The sequence below is a fragment of the Anopheles nili genome, chromosome 3, assembly GCF_943737925.1.
Source record: "Anopheles nili chromosome 3, idAnoNiliSN_F5_01, whole genome shotgun sequence".
In the NCBI taxonomy this organism is placed as follows: Eukaryota; Metazoa; Arthropoda; class Insecta; order Diptera; family Culicidae; genus Anopheles; species Anopheles nili.
Genome location: NC_071292.1, coordinates 21,744,024 through 21,761,854, shown reverse-complemented (window position 1 = coordinate 21,761,854; position 17,831 = coordinate 21,744,024). Strand labels below are relative to the sequence as shown.

The following is a 17,831-nucleotide window of genomic DNA, read 5'->3' as shown; positions in this document are numbered from 1 at the left end:
TGATAAGTATGGCAACTACGTGAAGTGATGTAGGAGTAGAGTTTTTGTATAAAAATCATTCCATGCTGTTATCTAAAAACATTGAAACAGCCATATCATGTTCCACCTAAATTGCCAAATCGTTCATTAGGGCCGAATAAAAAGCTACTACAATCGCATGGGCTGATTTTTTGTTGCATTATCGAGCTCCGATGGTCAACGGTCGCACGAAAAAGGTCGCCAAAGTGCACCGGTCAGCATAATGGTTGAACGTGTCAAATTTATGGCTTAAAGCGATGCATCGTTGTTTTCATCGACATGCCGCTACACGATATGCCCGACCATAATTGCACATTAGGAAGTGTTCCGGCAACGTGTTGACAACGCGCCGAACGAGGCCAAGCGGTAGTGCATGTTATATTCCCTTGAACGATCGAGCACGCGCTAATGAGAGCCGGTGGAGTAGTTACCGGTTGTTTTTCGAAAAAGCTCGCACGTGTGTAAGTGTTTGCTAAAAACGGCAGCTTAAGTACATCGAACTTACAAAAGAAGAAGAAAAAAGTAAAGCAAAAAACGTACGCCTGTGAGAGGCTGCAGCATCCACGGCAGCGAGGAGGCGAACAAAACGTAACGAGAGCAAACAAGACGCCTGTGATTAGAAGAGAAGCGCGCGCGATCGAAGTAGCCAGACCCGGCTTGGCGCCCTCGAAGTGATCCAACGGACGCGCACACTTAGTCGATTCGCACAACCCGCCACGCACAGTTCGTTCCCGATTCGTGTACGGCCGTCCGGTCGCGAGTGCGTGTCACGTTTGAGTGCATTGAGCGATAAAAGCCGTTTCAGGAAGCCGACGCAGCAGTGTTAGGCGCGTGCTTAGAAAAAAACGCATGCAAATAGCAACAGAACTGTCGGGCTTTTGTGTGTGACGTGTGGGCTTGTGTGTACAAGTGTCCTTAATTTTTGTTTTGTAAGCTCCTTGAAGAGGTGTCCGTTTTCGGGAGGTGTGCTTGGCCACTAAATTCGTCCCAACACGCAGACTGATCGACGCTTCAGCTGATCGACGAAACGCTCATCGGCGTGGCTCGATCGCGATCGCGACACACCGTCAAAGGTGCTTGTTCATCTCGAAGGCCACGAGGTCGAACCGCGCGCCATAAAAATACAGGTAACGCTTTTGTGTAGGGCTCGCGAGCTAGAGTGAGAGTGGGATCGATAACGCGGTGGCTTCGAGTTAGATCGCGAGAGCGATAGAGCGACGGAAACGGAACCATTTTTAGGCTCTTGTTTTTTGTGAAGCCCACGTTAACGCGAGTTACGCGAGAGTGCGCGAGAGCGAATAGCATTAAAAAGCTCGATCGAGCGGAGGCTCATTCGATCGTTAGATCGATCGAAAGCTTGCGAGTGAACGGGACGACATCTCCTTCCTTTGTCTTTCTAATCTTATCGATGCTTCCTAATTACCTCGAGTTTAGAATATTCAGAATATTTGCGTTCGATCTTGGCGTCTGCCTTGACTGGACAGTTGGCCACGACGCGCAGCAGTTGAAGTGGCTCGAATGTTTGCAAATGCTAATGAACACGTTGCTTTCGGCAAATTAGATTTTAACATTCGGTCAAAGGTCGTTCGCTTCAACAAATTAGAGACAAAAACGGACGAAATACCTCTGAGAAGGCATGCTCATCCTCAACGTTTCTTACCGACTTATTGATTGCCTTTTTTCTTCTAATTTCTGGAACGCCCAGAAGTTCCTTAATTACTATTTTTACGACATTATTTTTTACACCTGCTACGCGTTTCAATCTTGGAGTCTGAACCCTTGTTTAGGTTATGTTTTTGAAGCACAATGTATAATTACATGAACGTCGACTCTTACCGTTTGTGCGTCACATTTGATAATTATTTAAATGCGCACGTGTTCGTAGATAACATGTGAAGTGAACGAAATTGATCGTGAAACCATATTGGACAGGCCCCCGGTAGACAAGACGCAGATTCCCATTGTTTTGGACAGATATCGCAACGGTCAACCGATCGGATGATTCGTTGTCGTAATTGCATGTTTTTGGGGTACTGATAAATAGTGTGTGTTAACCAAAAAAAAGCTACAATAACTGCGTATCAATTTCCACCCCAATTGGAATATCATCACATGCTGCGAGGATGTTGGATTAGAAACTAGGGTGGAAAATCAGGTCATCCTAGCGAATGTCGGTCAAAACTAGAAAGCGAATTGCGCTTTGCCATACAGTGTCCTTTTGCGGAGTCAAGTTCAAACAGTGCGATGATCTGGCGGTTTTGAGAGCAGCATTTTGTTTTTTGTTTTTGTTTTTTTTTGAGTATTCTTTTCTAAAATGCAGCTGATAAGCCTTACACACTTGAGGACCGTTTTCTAATCGCTCATAACCTTTGGCGCTAGGAGCAGGAAACCGAACATTGAACCGATCCTACTGTTGGGTAGCTGATCGAGGGAATGATCGTTGCTGAAGCCGAGATTGTCTTTGCAGCTGGTAGCAGAAAGTGACCATTCTTGCAGCTCATATTTTTTGATTATTTTCCAAAATAGGGTATTCATTTTATTAAGTTTACTAGGTTTTCATCATAATTTGCTCAACGAAATGTTACGTTTTCAAATCACTCACATGTTAACATAACACACCTGTTCCAAACACAGCAATGTAACCAAAGTTTTTTTTTTATTGAAAAAGCCATAAATTTAGAATGGAGCGATGTTGGTTATTATCTAGGAAAATATTCCCTTAGTTTGGGTCATTCGGTCGATGGGATTGATTAGAATTATCTTCAGCTTCGCAATAGTGCTTTGATGCGTGTGTGGGGGTCATAATTTATTATCTGATACGATTAATATCATAAATGTAAAAGAAGTTGAAAAAAGGGCCCGGGTTGGTGTCTATATATTGCCGAGGCATAGACGATCGATAGCTTAGTATTGATTTATCTTTTTTTTTATCGATGTACAATGTAGCCTGTTGACGCAATTCAGAGGGTATGAGCTCTGATAAGAACAAACCATAGACAATCGATCAGTATCTGGGTTGCAAGGGGGGTCCCACATCGAGAGACCTTTAGTTGTGGTGAACTCTTCTATCGGTGTGCCACGATTTCATACCCGTTGTGAAGAACATTATCAGAAACAGCATTAAAATGAGCATCTTACTAAAAGTATTTTGAAAGGACAAATAAGTCTGACTGATACTGATGAAGTCTGTCACTAGCCTTCTTATTTTTTTGGACAAACATCTGCAACTTATGTGACTATAAGTAAGTTAAGCTCTGTAATATATGTATCACTAATCTGCTAATTATGCGTCAATCTTGAACGTAATGCACCACAGCAGAGCAAAGGTGCAGAGAGCATCATGTTGAATGAAGGAAAAAAAGTGCCTCAGCTCATCATTTTCCAGCGTGTGATCGTAAATTTCACTCTTCACTGATTATGCCTCCGTGGTAAAAAAACGTATAAAAAAGCATCCGGGAAAGCATGAGAGCCTTCCAAATTTAACCTCGAGCGTGTGGAAAGAATCCTGACCAGGGACGAAAGCGGATGGTACTTTATTTTCGTTTTCTATGCCGGTTCGTGTGCGTTATCTGGCGTCTCGAATCCGGTGCAGCGATGGTACAGCTGCACGTTGTTGAGTGATGGTATTCCGCTTTTCGATGCCGGGTTTTTCTTTATCAGCAAACACCATCGACTAGTAAGGGCTGCTGCTACACACATGGCGCAAAGCAGCCAAGATGAGGCGATGATGGAGAGACGGAAGTTCGCACAGCTTAGTTTTCGGAGCGTGTTATCTCTGCTAAGCGAGGTTAAGCGAAGCCGTAGTTAAAATATCGCCAACTAATAGCCCTCGACCCTGGGGAGTTAATATTTACCCCTCTAATCGTCCTCTGGGAGTCCCGAGATGTAGTAAAACATGAAGAAAATACGCTCTCGGAGCTGCTGATTAAGAATCCACAGTTGCAACTGCTTACAGATCGAACTGTACGATGTACAAAAGAGTGTTGATTAAATTGAGAGAAACAAAAAAGAAAAAGCAAAAACACTCCAACCCAGATGGTTCATCAAAAATCGACTGAAAACGTCATCTCACGAATTGATTTCCCGATGCAAGGGTGGCGTGTTGGTGCTGCCCGTATCAGTGACCAAGGGTCGGATGGCGCAGGGCAGGTCGTGGAGGACGTAGCGGAGGCTATTGGTGATTAGATTACCCGATTCGAGCGGGCTCACGTCGCGGGAACATTCCGGGACACCGGACCCAGGATCGATGCCTTCGTGGCGGGATCGAGCCAGGACTGGTGTTTAGTTTCCCAGTGGCGTGCTCGTAGATCGCAGGTGTGGTGTGCTGTGGAGGCGTTGTCCGGTTGTGATTGAAGTGTCGGCTAGTTTGTGTCTTAGGTTGAGGACCGAGGCGAAATTTCACGTCCATCTTAAGTCGCTAGCCGAGCTTTGGTGGTGAGACTCGTGGCACTGCTCGGGACCTTTCACGTATCGGGCAAGTTAGTGTGATTGCTTTTCAGAAAAGGGGTTTTTGGGGGTTATAAGTGTTACGCAAGATCGCGCATTTGGGATGTACAAGATCATGGAAAACGCGTTCGTTTCATATATACACAGTATATCCCTTGAAATTCCATATTAAGCTTAAATTCAGGCTTAGTATATGGGTACTTACTATTAGTTTGAAAGCTGGAGCACTATAAAGGTAATAGAGTCTAGGCCAGCAGGTAATAGAGTTTCGTTTGATACGTGTGAAACCGATCATTTTTGTACAAATATATTTGGAGTACAATCTTGTTCTGGATCTGCTGTAATATAGCTGTTATATAAACGCTTTTCATGATTGAGTTGAGTAATACCGACTCTATTGTGGAGGACATTTCGCTTAACGGTTGAAATTATCGCTGCACACACGAAGGCTCGTCCCGTGAGATTCAGTCTCGGTAGCTGGCACAAGCAACACCTGCTCGCGTTCGATTGGGCAGGTTCAACATTATCGCTTATCAGCGGGTACGTTTCGATAGCGCTCATACAAGCGAGTTGCGCGCGAGATGCAGAGAGATGAAGTACTATCATTCGGTTGTTACGTAAACGACATCTTGCGCTTTCGACCAGATCACCAGTCAAAGGAGCAAAGTTCACAGTCCACAACCTTGATAGTAGAACACGATTTTCTTGGTCGCTCGAGTGCACTTTTGTTGCTAGACGATGATAATCGCACCGGTTTTTTTTCGAGATCCTCCATGGTCACGTCGTTGCAAAGTGAAATTTGGAAAGGATACAATTTTGGGGGGCCAAATTGAAGCTCAGTTTTAGGCGCACGCTTTGCTATTAATTAGCCATTAATGAGGGGGTATCAAACCGTCATTGATTGCGTTATCTGCTGCCTGTACCATTGACATTGACCGGTGGAGGGGTGTCGCTGATTGTTTCTTTTTTTTTCTCCATCTCTCTCACCCTCTCTCTGTTTGTGTTCCTTTAAGCTGTTGAGTGTTAACGCCTGTTGGACACAAGTACGACACGCTGGGGCCGTCGAAAATGACTGTTTTGATTATCGGGGCACGCATTTCGCAGGTGACTGGCACCGGTCGTTGAACAGCGACTAACGACTTATCGTACCGAGGGGCCTGGTGCAAGAGCGTGCCATGTCAACAGGGCGAGTTTATGAAAGCGCCGATTGGTGACGGATTTCCCAATTATTTATGAGCCCGCTGGTTGGCGATCCTTTCTCGCACAGTCACGGTGGATGGTGAGGCGAGTAGTGGGGCGTTTGCAATGCTTTTGTATCGTGTTGCATTTCCAAAGGGGAATTAGCTAATGCCTTTCAATTAGTTGAGTAAGCTCAGCACAAATTGTGTGCGGAAGTATTTTTTATTCAAATCATTTCAATTGTAAAACATATCGCAATCGTAATCGTAATGATGAAATAATACTGTGCATTTTCTTGGATAGAACGATATCTATTCTTTAAATTGCTTTTACTTTTAACAAGGTACTGTGGAGTTCCAAGTCCAGATGTGCTTGCCGATTTGCTATCGTAAAATCATTCTTTTTATGGCTCAACAGCGTATTAAACGGTAGCGAGCTCGTTGAAGGATTAATATTATCTTTGCGGAAGTGTTGGCCTACCGAATGGGCTGGAGCTGGCTGGTGTGTGCAATCATTCATCAGTAGTGATAAAAATGGAATTAAACACTGTGCATGTACACAATGTATTGCCCCTCCGGTAACATGTGGATAACGCCATGTGTTTCCGGTATTGTGGTAGGCACCGAAAATGGGGTTGATTTTCGCCAGCAAATGAATTTTACATATCTTCACACCGTTAACAACGCGAAAACCCCATGCGGTGGAATCGCCATGCAGGAACGATCGAATTCCAATTATTTTCATCTGAGCATGTGCCCTCGTTGCCGGTGGAGGCGTTCCGTCTCGCGTGAACCTCTTTCTACCTTACTTCAAGTCCTTATCGCCCTTATCGCACGCTCGGCCACGGGGATGAGATTGCTTAAATTGCACTGTCCATTTTGGTGAAATAGATACGCAAAGCAGGCACAGGTGCAGCGGTCAGCTGACAGAGGGGAACGGATTGGGCAGCGGACGGTTCGCGAATCAATCGATTAACGCGTGAATTAATACAATTCAATTGCCGTTTCGTGTGCACAGCAATCTAGCGGCTGATTGCATTATCGGCGACGGTCGCAACGGCCTGAAATGTCGATACCGAACCGAAGGGTTCTATTTTCAGCTCGGAACACGATACAGTACCACGCGGGCACCAATGACCAGCCAGAAAGGCGATTAATGGTGGCGAGGGTAGATTAAATGTCTATTTTAAATATACGAATCATTACAAACCGATTTACATTATTTTGAGTAGAATTTTTTGTTTCGTTTTCCGAGATGTGCAGTTTTATTTACCAAGCTTTAAGCTTACTATTCCTGGAAAATGAGCGCAAAATTGCAGTGGGATATATTGATCATAAAGAACAGTTTGTTTGCATCGTGCATAAAATTTCGAATACACCAAAATGGCGACCAAACCATTAAAAGCCATCATGATGGTGAATTCACGGCAAGTGCCATCAACGAAATTGCATTGCTGCTCGTTCCGGTTGATTGATTTGTCTGCCCTGGCGCTGCCGCTTGATATGATGGTTTTGGATGATTTGCTGGCAGATTACTTCTGGCATGATCATAAAAATAGACCCTTTCCAGCAGGGGTCGTATGTTGGCGGTAAAAAGATGAGAGAATAAAAAAAAAGAAACCCCTCAAAGTTCTAAAAGTCTAAACGCGGGACGGTTTGGGAGCTTTTTATTTGCCCTGCACCGCATCTTACCGGCCAAACGGAGCGCAGTAAAGAAACGACTGCTTCCTCATTTCGTGTGCAACCGGAACTGATGGCATCCGGATTACTTTCGCCCCGTGCCACCATTATGCGATTTGGTAACTCGTTCCTTCGCCCGTCCTTGTTGCTGTTTGTGGCATACGCCGCAGCCCTCCTGCCAGTTGATGGCCTGTGAAAGAGGTAGAAGTTTTGGAGCGGTTTTCCGGGAAATTTGACCCCTCACGCTTGCTTCCTATTCCCCAGGATCTCCTCAGGGAAGCGCGGGAAACTGGTGACCGGGGAAAGTTTACGGAAGTCGAAGTTGGGCTACCTCGTTTGGGCTTGCATCAAACACATCCTCCCACTACACACACACTTATACACACACACACACATGCCGGCAACCGGCGGTGATGCGCTGCAGAATCCTGTCGGTGCTCATAAATAGGGATTTTAGGGGTTTACAATCGCGCCCAACGGTCGTCTGTCTCTCCGGTCGAGTGTACACCGGTCTTTCGTCCTTCGCTTTCTCTCTCTCTCTTTCGCTCGCCTGTGACCGGTGGTGCATGGTCCAGCTGCAAGTGCAAATATTGGACGACCCGGTGCCGCAGCACCGGCTGCATATGCTGCATTTTATCCCATTTTATCATCAAACGCGAAGCGCCATCGAAGATTGCCATCGAAGGGGATGGTGTTTGCCAAACAGCCCCGCCGAGCAGCGGTGGTGGGAGGCGGAGGTGGGATGAAGTGGTGCGATTTTTCGACAAAGTGCTCGAGAATCTAGCCCGGAAGCCCGGATGCCAAACAGCCCCGGAAATACGTCCCTGCAGCCCTCCGGTGACAAACTGTGTAACAGGAACTATTAGTCTTGGTTATGCGCTGTTTCGAAATCGGCGATGCATCATCGTCCTTGCGGGTGAGCGCGTTGTTGGGGGGCCCCCGGAGGGAGACGTCTATGGACCGTGTTTGCGAACCGCGTTGGCGTCGTGAAGAGGCTGCCCATCAGCAGTCGACCACCGCGCCCGAAATGTGCTCAAAATGTGCTCGAAACGTTGCGCAATAACCGACGGTGGGTTTTTTGTTTTCCACCCTCGTTTTTCATGTTTCCACTTTTCGCCTCCGTGGGCACTGCGGGCTCTTGCAGGCTGCGTGGGTGGCTTGATCGACGAGGCACTTGGTGTTGCTGGGGATGATAAAACTTATTACCGCTGTCCACGCGCCAGTGGCATGCATTGGTGATGGTCTGTAGCAGCAGCAGCAACAGCAGCAACAGCAGCTGCAACCGGTGCAACAGCTCTCGATGCGTTGTTCGCGGATCAACCGAAGCCTGTGGGTTGGATGTACCGGCGTGCACTGACGTTGATGGTGATTACACGTTATCAATCAAACTCGGGTGTCAGTTGGGGGGTGCGTTTTTCTTTTTACACGTTATTGTTGTTGTTGTTTGCCCACCAACAAGGATCATGATGTTTTACATTCCGGCCAATACAATGTGGGTTTTTTTCTGGCCTTTTTCTTGTGGGTAGGTCATGCAACAGGATAACTCGCAAGGGAGATGATGGATGCATTGTGGGATACAATAAATACGTCAGAGAGAAGTATTTTGGGGTGAAGTTTTCCGAGTAACCGAAAAAAAATAGCTGGATATCGTTAAGTAATAATTTGATACTTTGAGGATTGAGGTTAGCTTTAAGAGTGGCTTTTTGTGCAATAACCGTTGTTGGTTAATTTCCCACGCTAGTCGGTATGTCAACTCATGGGCTACCGTTTTGTGACGTCAAACGCGTGCCCATGGTGCTGTATGATTCAGCACGATTGCTACATATCAATTAGGTTTTAATCGTACGATTGGGCTCGATCGTTAGATAGCGGTTATTTACGTGTATCGGGTTAATTATAAGGTGCGATGCAAGCGGAGTGGATTAGGGACGCTCACACTCACGCACTCTAATTAATTACATCTGTCATCGGGTGGCTTCAGCCCGTAACGTAACTAATAACGTCAATTCGTTCGCCCGTCCCCAGACCGACTCGTCGCACGTAGGCACTGATCTGCGCCGTGGTTTGTGCTCAAAATGTCCGGTGATTCGAATGGAAAATTCCCGGCACCACCGTCGGGACCGACGGGCCGCATCCTGCCGGCAGACAGCTACATCTCGACTGACCCAGCTGTACCGGTGAAGCTGCGCATCGCCAAAGAGGGCCTAGCTTCGCTCGATCCCCTCTCCGTGCCGGATCTGATGAACCGAACCGTACGGGACCACCCCGACCATCCGGCGATGGTGTTCCGGAACGCGCAGAAACAGTGGCAAACGGTGTCGTACCGCGAGTACCGCGACCGCGTTCATCACATGGCAAAGGTGTTCGTTAAGCTAGGGCTCGAACCGCACCACACCGTGGCCGTGCTGGCGTTCAACAGCCCGGAGTGGTTCGTCTCCGAACTATCCGCCATCCATGCCGGGTAAGGCGAGCGCCGGAAGGCTTGCTGCGTACGCGTGAATTAATCGCGAACCCGTTTTCTCACCCATTTTCCGCAGGGGCATCATCACCGGCGTCTACACGACGAACTCACCCGAATCGGTCCAGCACGTCCTGGAGAGCTCCCGGGCCCAGATCGTGGTCGTGGACGATGCGAAGCAGATGGAGAAAATCTACTCGATCCGGGCGAACCTACCGAACCTGAAAACCGTCATCCAGACCATGCCACCGTACGCACCGTACGTCAAGCGCGAGGACGGCTACTATCGTGTAAGTTCCATCCGAATACGCTCATGAATAGTTTTCCGGGGACTATTTGGGGGGGGTGTATGTGTGTGTGTGTGTGATTTTTTTCCTTTTTTTGTATCACCACCACCTCCCCCAAAAGCGCTCTCATGTTGATCGTTTCCCGGCTGCGTTTTTGCTGCCGTTTTGCTGGGTCGTGTTTTTATTGCCATTTCGATTCGCGCCGTACCGTGCCCAAGAGTGTCAAGCCAGCAGTTTTTGGTCGAGCTGAGCGGTTTTTGTGTGCTATCGTGTGCGCCATGGGTTGGTTTTTTGTTGCTGTGGCGTCGTTTGGAGTTCGTGTGCAACATTTGCCAGACTTTGCACCAGCGGCGGAGCATTTGTATGCGTTTTTATTCCTCTGGAGGCACCTATGTAAATCAACAGTTTCAACTGATTCGTGCCCCGTATCGTAGTTAGGTGATTTATCTGTTTTTTTTTCTTTACATGTGTGTGTGTGTGTGTGTGTGTGTGTGTGTGTTTGCTCACATTCGTTCTTAATGGCTTCGGATTAGGGTCAATGGGGATCATGAATCAACTATGACCCGCTCTTGGACCGATGTCGATAAGCTGTTCTGGAATCCTTGTAATGTATGTTTGAAGCAACTTCTGGCTCTTGTGGGTAAAGCACCTTAAGATCATATATCATTTAATTTTTGATCATATGTTGGGTCAAATAGCAACATTCAAGTGGTCCAAGGAACCGTCTGGTTGATCGCATTTTGTAATCATATTTTACCCTTTGATATCTGTCGACTCCATCAAAGAACAAAGCCTATTGTAGTCAATCAGTTCAAGTACAAGCCAATATATTGGCATCAGTAGGTATAAGGCGAATGATTCGTTGAACTTTAAAATTTTCATGCTTTCCTCACAGCTAGACATGGATGCTTTTTACTCACTGAACCTTGAAATAACCCGAAGCATACGGATATGCTCTACCCTTGTCGTAAGAAACGTTCGTTTTTCGCCCAGGCAGGAAGAAAAACCATTTTCGCCGTCAGTACACCCGCTGAAAACTAACCCCACCAGCCGGTAGTGAGGTGTTTTCAATTCAATTAGAATGTTTATTGGAATTTTCATTATCATCGAGTGAGACCGGATGGAGCCGATGAGGTGGCCGGGGTGAACCGATAAGAGTCAAATTATGGCGCAATTCGCAACCCTAACCGGAATATCGGGGAGCAGAGAAATGTCGGTTAATAGGTTTCATCTGTTCCCTGTGGCAACAGTTGGAAGGTGGGAAAGGTTCCGTGTGAGTTGGAAAAAAGTCGTTTAAAAAATAATTCCGAATGGACTGAGTGGGTGGGTTTTCAACATTTCCTGTTTGCCGACATGTTCAGTAGCATCCGGGGGGGTTTTCCCCCTTTTTTTCAAGCATATAGCTGATTTTATTTTGAAGCGAACGGAAGAGGACGTGTGGCTAAAAATTAGCAAACAGCACGGACGAGCCCTTCAAATCTCATTGGGATAATTAAGCAAATAGCAGTGGATTGAGATTTTTCTCACGTAATCTGTTTTTCTCGTTTGTATTCGGTGGCTTGGTTCGTAGTTTGATACCAATGAATGTGACTGTGAATGCCTAATACTGTGCGTTTAGCTGCTAATGTCAATCTTAAAGCTTTGCCTATTTTGCACTATGCTATGGAACGTGGGATAATCGCCGGAAACGGGTAGCAGGAAGGTTTAATTTTTCATATTTTTAATTTGATTTGCGACTGGTAGAAAAGTTAACCACCGGTTAGCCAACGCGTTCCGTTCTGCACCGGTGGAAGAAAAATCGCGTAGCTGCCTCCAACGGAGCACATAAAAAATATACAGCGTCATTAATCACGGTGCACGACCTAAGGAAGCCCCACGGTTTAAACCATCGGCAGCCTCCCCGGCGTGCCCTAGATTATTTCCCTTTTTTTTTCTCTCCCTTTCGAACCATCCTTGAAGCGAACCATCAGGTGGGTGGGTGGTGATGGAACGACGACGAAACATTAACGATGATGACACCTGCGATGCGACGCATTTTGACTATCCGCAGCATCCGCCATAATGGCGTCATATAAACGGGCGCCTTTTTTGGGCCTGCTGATCCTGCCGATGAAAACTCAGCTACCAACAGATGGCGGTTTTGGCGTGGTTTCCTCACCATGAAGCGTGGGTGTGGCGAAGTAACGGAACCACGGCAAGCGGAACCATTCTTCCGCTCTGCGACCGTGTGGTGGAGACGCCTGGTCCCTGGTTACATTGGGCTGAAATATTCTCACTTGTCATTTCACTTTCGATTCCGTGCGCGCTGCGGCCGGGTGAAAATCTGTGCCACACGACATTGTCGCATCATCGCTTCCACCACCACCACCACCATCATCATCATCATAATCATCGCCAGCATCGACCCCCGGACCCGGAGGGAAGGTTATGGAACATATTTCAGCAGCCTTAAAAATCTGTCATTGGAGGACAGTATTTCACACGCCGGCGTTCGATCAGGCAAGAAGTACCCTCACTCCCAACCATCGGCAGTGGGCCGATTCTTGGTGGTTCGATTTTTCCCGCCAAGCTCTCGACAGTGTTGCGGATGTGGCGCTGCGGATGTTGCCGGTACGGTTGCGGACCCATCGGCCGAGGAACACCCACCGCGTCGCGAGGCAAAGTAAAACGGCCCAATATATCATAAATAATCGTACGAAATAAATCACACCATCGCCCCTCGGGTTTCGGTGGGATGTTGCTTATTTCCAAAGGGCCCAGCCCGAATTGCGGGTGGTGCCCGCTTTGGTACAAGCTCGACGGCAAATTGCTAGCAATTCATGGGTGGTCCGGAAACAGCGCGCCAGATTTTTGCGCCTCACTTGGTTGCTGCTGCGGCAAGACGCTGCAGCACGTTGACGCTTTCGGTGAGTGGTGGCACCGATCCAATCATGTTCAAATTTCGCCTCAACCCCCTAGCGACCGGACGTGGCCCGTTTTCCGTTGCGATCGCGTCGCGGGGCGAATGGGCTGCCTGGATACAAATAGTCAATTTCTCTCCCCTGTTTGATTGATATGTTTGGCTAGGATGGGTGGACGCGAGGATGGCTTCTTCGTCGTCTTGCAGGACTGTTGTCGGTGCAATATTGGCGCTTGGGAAGCGTATGAAATTACTACGTAATGCTCATAACGCGCACAAGTCGAGCACGGGTCGAGTGATGGTCCAGTGAAGCGGAACCACTTCAAGTGGTGAGTGGATATATTTGCATATAGCGACAAGTCAAAGGCGACTCACGGAAAGACACATTTTCCTCTCGATGGCAGCTGCCAAGCTGAAGTGCGCCAGTTTGCTCGATTTCGTATGGGGTTGGGTTTATTTAATCACTTGTTTCGTTTCGTTGAACGGAGGCAAGCTTTTGTCATTACGAAAGGGTGTTTGCTTGTGAGTGGAGAAAATGTTTGTGGTTAAAAATAGTCCCTTATCGTACGTGATCTTAGTTGAGCGAATAATCACCCTACACGTCGTCGGAATCAACTTCGATGTCGTCCCAGCGTTCTACGATGCTTCCCCTACGGAACTTAAAACGGGACAAAGGAGCTTTTGGTAAAAGCGGTGGGAACAAAGCAATATCTTTAAAATGTCGGTAGTCTCCATTCGATGCGCGTTCCATACTTATCGTAAACAAGCGTAGAAAACATCGTTGGATTTTATCGATTGCTTGCGTAAGACGCCAATTGTCTCGTGGGGATTGCTAATGAATGGGATGCGAAATGCGAACGATCACACGCGAGCGCACGTATGTGTGTAGAAGATTTTCCGGAAATTGTGTGGCGGTTCCTCGTGCCGCAGGTAAACAATGGTGGAAGGAAAACAACTGAAGCAGAAATAAAAAAAAATCACCCGGAATGCGCCCAAAATGAGTTTTTGTCGGGACGTGGCTGAACTGTGACACACAATTCACCAAACTGTAGGGTGAATTCTCGTTCAGCCTTTCTGCCACTGCGTTTTGTTTCAGTAAAATCGGTAGAAAATTGCACGCATTGTGAGCTGCTTCACGTTCGCATGAGAAAATGTGCTCGTGGACTAGGCTGAATGGGCTCGTTTCTGTTTCTAGGAAGCTCACGAAAAAAGAGAGATATTACGTGTTTGAAACGTATTCCATTATGAGGTGAATTCTTTTGGGAAAATAAATCAAAACAACCCGCACACATTGTGTGATAGTTCAAAGGCTTTGCGCTCTGTTGTTTGTGAGGTTTTTTTTGTGACAATTGTACGCCTTTATTGAAGGTTCTATTCGTTTTTCTTTAAATATATCCTAACAGTGGTCGGAATTGGAAGAAATGAACGTGGAGGATGTGGAAGAGGAGTTCAACAATCGGCTGGCGAACATTGCCATCAATCAGTGCTGCTGCCTGGTGTACACGGTACGTGTTCTATTCCCCTTAAGTTGAATGCAACGGTGCAAATAACTTACATCCGTGCAATTGGCGCTTCTCTTCCAGTCTGGTACGGTCGGTAACCCAAAGGGCGTTATGCTGAGCCACGACAACTTCACCTGGGACTCGTACGCGATCGGCAAGCGGCTGCATCAGATCCGGTACGCCGAGGAGGTGCTCGTATCCTTCCTACCGCTTAGCCACGTCGCCGCCCAGATGGTGGACATTTTCCTGACGCTGCAGTTCGCCTGTACCGTGTACTTTGCCGACAAGGACGCGATGAAGGGCACGCTGCTGAACACGCTGCAGGAGGCGAAACCAACGCGCATGCTGGCAGTACCGCGCGTGTACGAGAAGATCCAGGAGAAGATGTTGGCGATAGGTGCGCAAAGTGGTGCCGCGAAAAAGATGGTGGCGAGTTGGGCGAAGAGCGTCACGCTGCAACATCATCTGGATGCTATGGAGGGGTAGGTATAATCTGCAAAAACACACACAATATCGGTTTGTAACGATGCGTTTTTTGTATCTGCAGCAAACCAACCAACTCCTGGCAGTACCGTTTGGTGAGAAACTTCATCCTGTCGAAGGTAAAGGACGCGCTAGGATTCAGCCGCTGTCTGACACTGGCTACGGCCGCTGCTCCTATGGATCGCGAGACGAAGAAGTACTTCATGAGCCTTGATCTGCCGATCAACGAAGCGTTCGGCATGTCGGAATCGTCCGGTGCTCACTCGCTGACCGCTCCAGACAGTTACAACTTCGACACGATCGGTAAACCCCTCGGAGGTTGCGAGACGAAGATCGATAAGCCTGACGAGCGAGGACACGGTGAAATTTGCATGCGAGGTCGCCATATTCTTATGGGGTACATCGGTGAAGAGGCCAAAACGCGGGAAGCCATCGACGATGATGGTTGGCTGCATTCTGGTGACGTGGGTTACATTGACGATCCTGGATTCATGTATATCACGGGACGCATCAAGGTACTTGTCAAGGGGTTGGGTATGCTGTTTTTCCCGATCAAGCCTCATTTTACGATCGTGTCCTTGTGCTTCCTGCAGGAGCTCATCATCACCGCGGGCGGTGAGAACATACCACCGGTGCACGTGGAGAATCTCGTCAAGAATGAGCTACCGTTCGTGAGCAACGCGTTCCTCGTGGGCGACAAGCGCAAGTTCCTTACCATGCTGATCACACTCAAGACACAGATGAACCTGGACACCGGAGCGCCGAAAGACGAACTAACCCCGGAAACGATCACGGCACTCAAGGAGATTGGCTTGGAGTATGGCAAGCTGAGCGAGATCCATGCAGCTGGTCCCTGCCCAAAGGTGGGTACTAGGTGGCTGAGTTTTTGACTAGGGCTTATTGAAAGATGATATTTGGGTTTTCTTCAACCGTTGCCAGGTGCTCAAGGCAATCCAGGAAGGTATCGATCGTGCAAACGCCAAGGCTATCTCGAACGCACAGCGAATTCAAAAGTTTGCGCTGTTGAAGGCTGACTTTTCCGTGCCCGGCGGTGAGCTCGGTAAGTTTTCCCGTCACCGTTCGATGTAAAGCGGAACGTTCTCTTAACAACCCTTTTAAATCGCTTATCCAGGTCCTACGTTGAAGGTGAAACGTAACGTCGTGGTGGAAAATAACAAGGACGTCATTGAGAAGTTCTACGCTTAAAAAGAATGAAACGGAAACACCTAACCCAGGACTCGTTCGTTGACTTTTCAAACAACTTGTGCAATTTACGATAAGTTTTCTGTCCCTTTGTTATTTTGCTATTCTTTTCCCCCTCTTTTTTTATGTATCGCTGTGAAGTGATTATTTTCCCCATTTTAGCTATAGAAGAGCTAACGATGTTGCAATCATCCTTAAATTGCATTCGTTAATTACTAAATCGTTAAATTACAACAAAAAAAACACACACACACATACATTTCCGTTCCAGCTGATGGAAGGAAATCGATGGGACAAGTGCGACACTATTATTACTAAGGCATTCCGGATGCGGAAAACACCCGACGGAAAAACAATGCCACGTACCGCTACGTTGTAGCTGATAGTTAGACAGTAGTGCTACCTTCTACGAATTTGGTCTGAAATTGTTTCATTTTCGTTCGGTTTTGCTGTTTGGTTTATCGTAAGAGATTGGTGATATTATGTAGATGCTTTCGCGACGGAGCGAAAAGAACAGCAACAAGCCCGTGTTGCCATCAGAAATATGACAACGGCCGGCTGCAGCTCTAGTGTAGGACGCGTTGGTAGAAAATGGTTCGTTTTTTCTCTTTTCGTTGGACTGTTTAGGTTGTTGTTGTTGTTGTTATTTGTTATGTGGTAACATTATGTACAAAGACGTTCGTTTGGATTCGTATCCAGTGCATTTAGTCAGTTAGTTTCTTCACTGTAATCGCCACGCAGGCGAGAAGAGAAACCAATCATTCCCAGCAAAGAGCATAGAGTACGCGGTTGCTGTGAATAGATCCACTCGATCAGCAACTGCGTCTGCAGGCAGATTTGAGACTTACGAAAGGAGAAATAAAATGTTATACTGATACTTTCTAAATCGTGCTTTTCTCAATAACTGACCGAAAAACGAACAATTTAAAAAGTGAATATGTTTGAACCTGATTCGCTTGTTAGTCATAGTTTCCATCAAGCCCGCCCTTAAGGATGTTGGCTGTTTATCATTTAAAGTACACCGCAGGATAAACCGCCTGATGCTAGAGCGTGCTATTAAAGCAGCAAGGAGTGCCCTTCGTCAACCTGCAGCCGGAGGAACCTCACGAAGGCAGAAAGGAATGGGAACCACTCCGGGAACCATCGGTATTTGCAGCGTGGAGTTTAAAGCGCGTGCTCGGATCCGTTCTAGGGCAAAAGTCGAAAAATTTCGCCACCCATGTGAAACCCTGCCCGGTATCGTCGACGAGCCGCAGCAGCTATCGGGGCTGAAGTTCAAGCGGAAACATTCAAGAAGGTTTTATGAAGGGCCGTAGCGCTATCTGGGACATCGGATAACTTTTCGGGGAGCTTGTGTGTGTGTGTATGTGTTTTTCTGGAGAGAGGGAATTTTGATTTTAATTTAATTTTTACTCTGGCGGTACGAAGAGGAACCAATAGGGCAATGGTTAGGAAGTGGTTTTGCGAAACCAGTATATGATTGAAAACAGAAATTTTCCACCACCGTTTCCACCGGCTGCCGTTGTATGGGTTATCATTTGGGCTATTGTATTTTGAGGGTAAATATTTGCCGTTGGTTTTTACAATGATTGTGGTAGGAAAGTTGGTTGTGGAATTACGGCAGAAAATGCTTTAGAATGCGATAATCCTCGTGTTAGTTGAATTCGTTTTTGCGTT

At 47.1% G+C, this 17,831-nt stretch overlaps 1 protein-coding gene across 1 annotated transcript; it reads left to right on the top strand.

Annotated features, from left to right (window-relative positions):
- Nucleotides 1-4,337: 4,337 nt before the first annotated feature.
- Nucleotides 4,338-17,033, top strand: LOC128725129 (very long-chain-fatty-acid--CoA ligase bubblegum). Its single transcript, XM_053818849.1, has 9 exons — nt 4,338-4,496; nt 9,348-9,783; nt 9,860-10,070; nt 14,370-14,471; nt 14,550-14,950; nt 15,016-15,466; nt 15,545-15,814; nt 15,891-16,011; nt 16,084-17,033. Exons 2-9 carry the CDS (start codon nt 9,398-9,400, stop codon nt 16,155-16,157), a joined length of 2,016 nt encoding a protein of 671 aa, XP_053674824.1. The 5' UTR covers nt 4,338-4,496; nt 9,348-9,397; the 3' UTR covers nt 16,158-17,033.
- The last annotated feature ends 798 nt before the right edge of the window (nt 17,034-17,831 follow it).

What these genes read in the sequence shown, in the direction of transcription:
- LOC128725129 (XM_053818849.1), top strand. Translation starts at nt 9,398, where the DNA reads ATGTCCGGTGATTCGAATGGAAAATTCCCGGCACCACCGTCGGGACCG. An exon ending in CATCTGGATGCTATGGAGGG is followed by an intron (nt 14,951 to 15,015) that starts GTAGGTATAATC and finishes TTGTATCTGCAG; the next exon opens with CAAACCAACCAACTCCTGGC. An exon ending in ATATCACGGGACGCATCAAG is followed by an intron (nt 15,467 to 15,544) that starts GTACTTGTCAAG and finishes TGCTTCCTGCAG; the next exon opens with GAGCTCATCATCACCGCGGG.